The sequence below is a fragment of the Macrobrachium nipponense genome, chromosome 40, assembly GCF_015104395.2.
Source record: "Macrobrachium nipponense isolate FS-2020 chromosome 40, ASM1510439v2, whole genome shotgun sequence".
Taxonomy (NCBI): domain Eukaryota; kingdom Metazoa; phylum Arthropoda; class Malacostraca; order Decapoda; family Palaemonidae; genus Macrobrachium; species Macrobrachium nipponense.
The window spans coordinates 6,445,898-6,452,726 of record NC_061101.1 but is presented as its reverse complement, the minus strand read 5'-3'; the positions used below and the strand labels follow the sequence as shown (position 1 = coordinate 6,452,726).

The following is a 6,829-nucleotide window of genomic DNA, read 5'->3' as shown; positions in this document are numbered from 1 at the left end:
CCCCCTCCATTCTCTCACTTGTTAATTCCTCCATCATTTCTGTCTCAAACCCACTTTCTCTCCATTCAATCCTTTTTACACTCCCCTCAGTCCTTTATCTTTTTATTTTCCGATGTTGAATCACACTACGGTTTCTTCATATTTATAGATTATTCTCTCCCTGTTGGCAGCCTTCCTTTCCTGCTTCTGCTCCCAGCTGCTTCAGTTTCAATACTGCTTCTAAATAGTGGCTTATCTTGCATTTATTCCTAGAAGTTAGTACTTAAATTTTATCACCAAATATCCAACAGGAAAAATGAATTCAATTCCAGTTTTAATACAGCAACATATACTCTCGAAATAGATTTATATTTAAAGCACTGACACCTGGACGTGAACAGCAGGTAAATTATTGTTTTTTTTTTTCTTTCTTTTATGAACGAAAGATGATTTGTTGTCACTTTATACTCTCTGCTTGTTACAGGGAAGGGGGGAAATTTCCTGGACTTGATGGATTAGTGGAGTGGAGCATAGTATATATTTCTTTTTTTTTCAGGAGGGGAATCACATATTCTTATTTTCTCAGTAATCTTCCTCGGTTTATCTTATTTTTTTAAGGCAACCCTTTCAGGTAAATTTATATCTACATAACCTTCAGTAGATATAGTATCTACTTTCCTTCAGTAGATATGGTATCTACTTTCCTTCAGTAGATATGGTATTTATTTTCCTTCAGTAGGTATGGTATTTACTTTCCTTCAGTAGATATGGTATTTATTTTCCTTCAGTAGATATGGTATCTACTTTCCTTCAGTAGATATGGTATTTATTTTCCTTCAGTAGGTATGGTATATATCTACTTTCCTTCAGTAGATATGGTATCTACTTTCCTTCAGTAGATATGGTATTTACCTTCCTTCAGTAGATATGGTATCTACTTTCCTTCAGTAGATATGGTATCAACTTTCCTTCAGTAGGTATGGTATTTACTTTCCTTCAGTAGATATGGTATTTACTTTCCTTCAATACATAATGGAATTTACTTTTCCATTTGTTTTTCAGTTCCCCTACTTTGATTTATTTTTTTTATTCCACTGAAATGCTTCTGAAGATATGACCAAATTTCATTGAAAGCATTTATATTCAAAATTATTGTTTTTAGTTCTTATATAAATATCATTATTTCATTCACTGACATGTTTCTCAAGATGCCACAAAATTTCAGTTACAAAGGAATTATTTAAAACCCGAATAGTTTTGTATACACAATTACAATCACAATTTACAAAGGACCAGACGTGTTTCACTTTGGTATGCACCTCACGGAATCTTTAGTGTAACTGAGTACCACTGGTGGTTGCAACACCGGCTAGTTATACCTCAAGCTTAAAGACAATTGGTAGCGTTAATGACCCATTCAGAGATCTGGGTCAGAGTTCGTCCCCTTCAGCCAATCAGATATCAGCAGTCTAAGCTACGACTTTAATAAAAGATCAGAAGGTTCCTACCATAATGATAGGTAACGGAAGTGATCCTGCTATTAAATTTAGAGTTGGATTGTAAATTTGATTTAAAAAAAGTACCTTTAGAGTTGGTTTGTAAACTTCATAAAAAAAATACCTTTATCATTTTTTTTTACCCAGAAAATAATATGGGCAAAACTTTTTGCGATTTCTGCTCTGTTAAATAGAAAGCTATTCCTGTTAATTCGTGCATTAACTTACGATTTGATAGAAATAGTTGAGTTCTATAAACAGAAAACCGTTTATTCACATGAGTTGTTCGAGTTTCAGAAGTATGTAATGAGCTACATAATACGAACGATATTACCACTTTTGTGCTTTCAAACTTTTTTTAAACATGGTACCCGAATAGCTGCAAAAAATAGGATTTGCTTTTGTAAACACATACACACACATACATACACACACATATATATAAATATTTATGTGTGCATGTTCGTATGTGTGTGTCTGATAGAAGGATATTTCGAAGATGGAATATCGCCTTAGAAGTGTGTTAAATATAAAGTCTCTATATCTAATAAGAGCATTAAATACAAAACCTAGGTCACTGACCCTAAAACGAAGCGGGCAGGGTCCTCGTAAGACCGCAGTTTGTCGAATATATATATATATATAGTAATATAGAAAAATAATATATAATATATATATATATAGTCGGTATATATATATATATGTATCTATATATATATATATATATATATATATATATATATATATATATATATATATATATCTTTACCGATCGCTCACGTCGTTCCGAAGAGGCAAGAACACATTAAACACGAGATAAGAAAGTCGATGAAAGAGGAGAAATACGAGCATAAACACGGGACCCCGTACCACCCTCGTCTTGATGCTGAATCTCCAATATTTGTTAAGCAATCTGTTTAATTCCAAGCAAATATTTGCGTGTGGGATTCCAGGCAACACAATAAACGGAGTGGTTCGCGGAAGCGTTTGTTTGCCCTGTTCGGTTACTTGAGTGGACGAAAGCACACTTTTTTTTCTTTCTCTCTCGCTCTCTCTTTTATTTTTTTTTTGCGAACGTCAGTGATTTATTGTCAAATCACATGAAATGATGTCATTTCCTCTAATGAGGCTTTGATGAATTTAACATCAGTCTCAAAGTTTTTTTTCTTTTTTTCCGTAGTTTTGCAGTTGTTGCAAATCTACTTGCATGCGGTTTTAGGTACCAGATTTCAGATTATTTTCTCTGAGCTTGCATTCATAAATTTGTATGTGCACTACTCAGTAGCATGAATATTGATAGTGGAATTTCTTTCCCTACACAAACAAATGCATGCATATGCTCTCATACACACACATACGAACACACACATACTATCTCTCTCTCTCTCTCTCTCTCTCTCTCTCTCTCTCTCTCTCTTTTATATATATATATATATATATATATATATATATATATATATATATATATATATATATGTATGTATATTATATAATATATATAGATATATATATATATATATATATATATATATATAGATATATATATATATATATATATATATATATATATATATACTATAATATCTATATATATATATATATATATATATATATATATATATATATATATATATATATATCAAACACTTACCTGGGTATGCCAATGCCAATAGGTCAATAACCGCTCAAACATGCTGCGAGAATATTTGCATTTGTCTTCGAGCCCCATAAACAAACCTTTACTTTGCGTAACGTTGACCTAACATCGAATTCACTTCACTCCCACATTTATGAAGCGAACCAACCAACACGGGTTTCAGAGGTAAAAGGATATAGAAACCTCCTACTGTTCCCCGAGCAATCAGCTTTGAATTGGCTTATTGAGTTGCACGGTGAAATGACACTGCTCTTGTCAACTGGCTGGCAATTAGGGGCGTTCCGAAGCCTCTCCTCTGTGATGCTATCTGATGACTCAAGGTTAGGTACCTCAGATAACATGTTTCTTTGATGCCGGTTTATAACTAGATGTTTGATATTCTTCAGTCCTAGGTTTCCTGTGTTATAGCTTAAGAGTAAACTCTTATATATATATATATATATATATATATATATATATATATATATATATATATATATATATATGCGAAGGCGTTTAATAATATTTACACTAGTGATTGTAAAAATATGATAATTTTTAAAAATTAACCCTTAGGCAAGTAAAATTCATATATTAACGTAAATATCATTTGATATTTTTAGGTTAATTTGTGAAATTAGCTCACAATGAATATCAAAACCAAAGTCAGTATAACAAGTTTCTTTCGAGTAGTGAAGTCAATTTGCTGGATTCTATTTAACAGGAAATCTTTTCTCTTGCCAATATCGATTGATTTACCACAATTCAAAGAAAACGTTCATAGCATTATTTCCTAATTCACAGAAAACGACAACTTATTAGAACGCATACTATTTTAATGTCTCTCTCTCTCTCTCTCTCTCTCTCTCTCTCGGCTCTCTCTCTCTCTCTCTCTCTCTCTCTCTCTCTCTCTCTCTCTCTCCCGCACATAAGCACACTCCCATTCACAAGCCCTCGGATTGTTTATGTCCTTAATTTCGTTGGTGAAATAATAATCTTACTGATGTTGGACTCCCATTTAGTTTTGCTAAGGCTAGGACGCCTGGTCCTTATCTGGGCAAGTATGCTTCACTGCACCTAGACTCCTCCCTACCTGCCTAACCTAACTTGTGACACTGTAAATTAAGATAAGCAATACAGTTGCGACCTAATGTAGCCACATCTAACATGAGCTAATTAAGGTAACAGGGTCCTCACCATGCCTAGGGCCCCCCCCCCCCCCCCCCACCCCCCCCCCCCCCCCCGCCTTACCCATCATGGATCTACCACTAAAATCCTAAATTAAGGCTAGGTTGAAATTAAAAAGTCCTTACCTGACCAGGGGAGCTTTGCACTAATATAACCAGGGTTATCATCCCATTTTTTACTTGGTTCATAATATCATTATAAAGACTTTAAATAAAGCTTACCTTAATGAGAGTTTGTAGAAGAGATTACATGAGGATGTTAAACTACATGTTTGCATTCCATTTGTTATATATTTTACCTCAAAATGAAACCCCGGTTTTCCACAGTGGTACTCCATAATTGCAGGACATGCAGAGTACCAGTACCTTTTAACTACTAATTTGTTACTGAAAACACAGCCAAAACGTTATAAACGCACTAAAAAAATTCCAGATGAGCTGGAATAACACAAAGAATAAGAGTTAGGTCCTACACGTCCGCACCAAAGGATCTATGACCAGGAACTTAAGCCGGTTATTTTCAAGCAATGCCTTACTCTCGAAATTTGCTACTTTCTTCTAAACAATTCCATTTGTATAAGAGTTATTTTCAAGCAATGCCTTACTCTCGAAATTTTCTATTTTTTTCCTAAACAATTCCATTTGTATAAGAGACAGATCCGCGACTGTATAGCATTCCTGCTACAGGAATTTGCTGGACAATGTTTCTTAGACGTTCATTTTTCTTATAGTTCCGCAGTTTAGCGCCGCTTGAAGAAATCCACGATGTTTTCAACGCAGAGTGCCAATGCTGCTGCAACGTACCCAAGAAGAATCATGAAGAACGCCGCCTGAAAACGTGATTGATAGATTTAGTTCTAAAGTTGAGAGCTGAAAGAAACTTTCGTATGTATTATTGCTCATTTAGTTCAAAACTTCTTTAAGCTATAGTCAAGGTAATGATATAGTTCGTGAAAGAGCTAATAAGTGATAGAATCTTTCGTATGCAATGTTGTTAATTAAGCTTTAAATTTCCTAAAGATATCGTCACAATATTGGGTGACCGTCAAAACAGAAAGAATATCCCACATCACGTTTATTTCATGTCAATTCATATTCTATGTCGGAATTACTATTCTCTAGTTGTCCATGAACAGAGTAAATAACAAAATTAGCCAATTCTGTCTTCTTGAACTTAAAATAAGCTTTAAGTAGGACCTATTATTACAGCGCAAAATCCATAACATGATTGAAAACGGTCGTAGTCATAAAAAAAAAAAAAAAAAAAAAAAAAAAAAAAAAAAACAAAAAAAAAAAAAAAAGTATTGTGCTCAGAGGACAAAGTTTTGAGGAATTTTTTATTTTTATTTTTTTATGTTTGAGTATTCCTCCTAGTGAGCTGTAATCAATGAAAAGAATGTTCTTTTAGGAACAGGCCATCTCTCTCCTCTCTCTCTCTCTCTCTCTCTCTCTCTCTCTCTCTCTGCGATGAAAGATAGATAAACAAATGTTTCATTCATAAATTTACCTGAAGGTGAGTAAGAGTAATAGCCTTGGATTCGCCTTCTTCATCCCCACCATACTTTGTAACTTTGAAAAATTCATCTTTACCCCATTTAGCAAAAATGCCAGCTTCAATCACTCTTGCTAATCTGAAAGCAAATTAATCGATTTAATGCACAACGTTTTTATGTCTTACGCTTACCTCTTTTATGCTTTACATACTTCCTGTAACAATTGTTCAGATTTTTGCTTTTAAAATGGTAACAAGAAGCTACTATTCACTAGTGCATTAAATCTGAATCATCTAAAAATGTTAGCATTAGCATGAATTAAAATTAATATCGTAAATAACTGGAATTTGTAGGAACCAATACTTCATAATATAAGAGTTTCAAGGGAAATATATTAAATGCTATTATTGAGGATTTAATGTAAAGCCAAAGCTAAAAGATTCAGTCTTAATTTATAGATCTTCAAGTGCCAATTATCACCCCAGATATTAAGGCAAATGAGACTTGGTGACTTATCAGCTACAGAGAAATCTACACTGGATCTCAATACAAGTAACAACAACAAATCTAGTTTTAAGGGTCATTTAAAACACTGAAAGCAAAGCAGATTTCTGAAATGAACTTACACACGATTAAAGTGTTCCTTAAAAGGAGCTCCAGTGGGTACAGCAATACCGAGATTCTGGAAAAAGAACAATTGCTTTCCGTAGTAGAATTTCCTGACCCCAAAGGTAGCAGCCAGGTACTGGATTTTGTCCACGGTGCCCATGTAGACGTATTTTCCTTGGAGGATCTAGACAACACAATGAAATTCAATATCATAGTATCTTTGTTCCTGTTTCTTATCAGTATTTTACACTGACGGCAGCAAGGAATAATGCTTCATAAGGCTGTACAACATATATGTCACATGTCAGTAAATTTAGTATATGAATCGATCCCAGGTAACAAAATTAAAGGTATGTAATTCTTATATTCGTTCTTAGGTATCATTTACATGTTCAAAATAATGTATTTTCTTTTGATAGCCACATTTTT

At 33.7% G+C, this 6,829-nt stretch overlaps 1 protein-coding gene across 1 annotated transcript in view; it reads right to left on the bottom strand.

The window, feature by feature from the left end:
- Positions 1-6,413: 6,413 nt before the first annotated feature.
- LOC135211817 (glutamate receptor ionotropic, delta-2-like) overlaps positions 6,414-6,829 on the bottom strand; it is a 6,342-nt gene continuing 5,926 nt past the window's right edge. The window contains exon 7 of the mRNA XM_064245027.1: positions 6,414-6,584. Coding sequence (XP_064101097.1) covers positions 6,414-6,584 — 171 coding nt within the window. The remainder of the gene's footprint in view (positions 6,585-6,829) is intronic.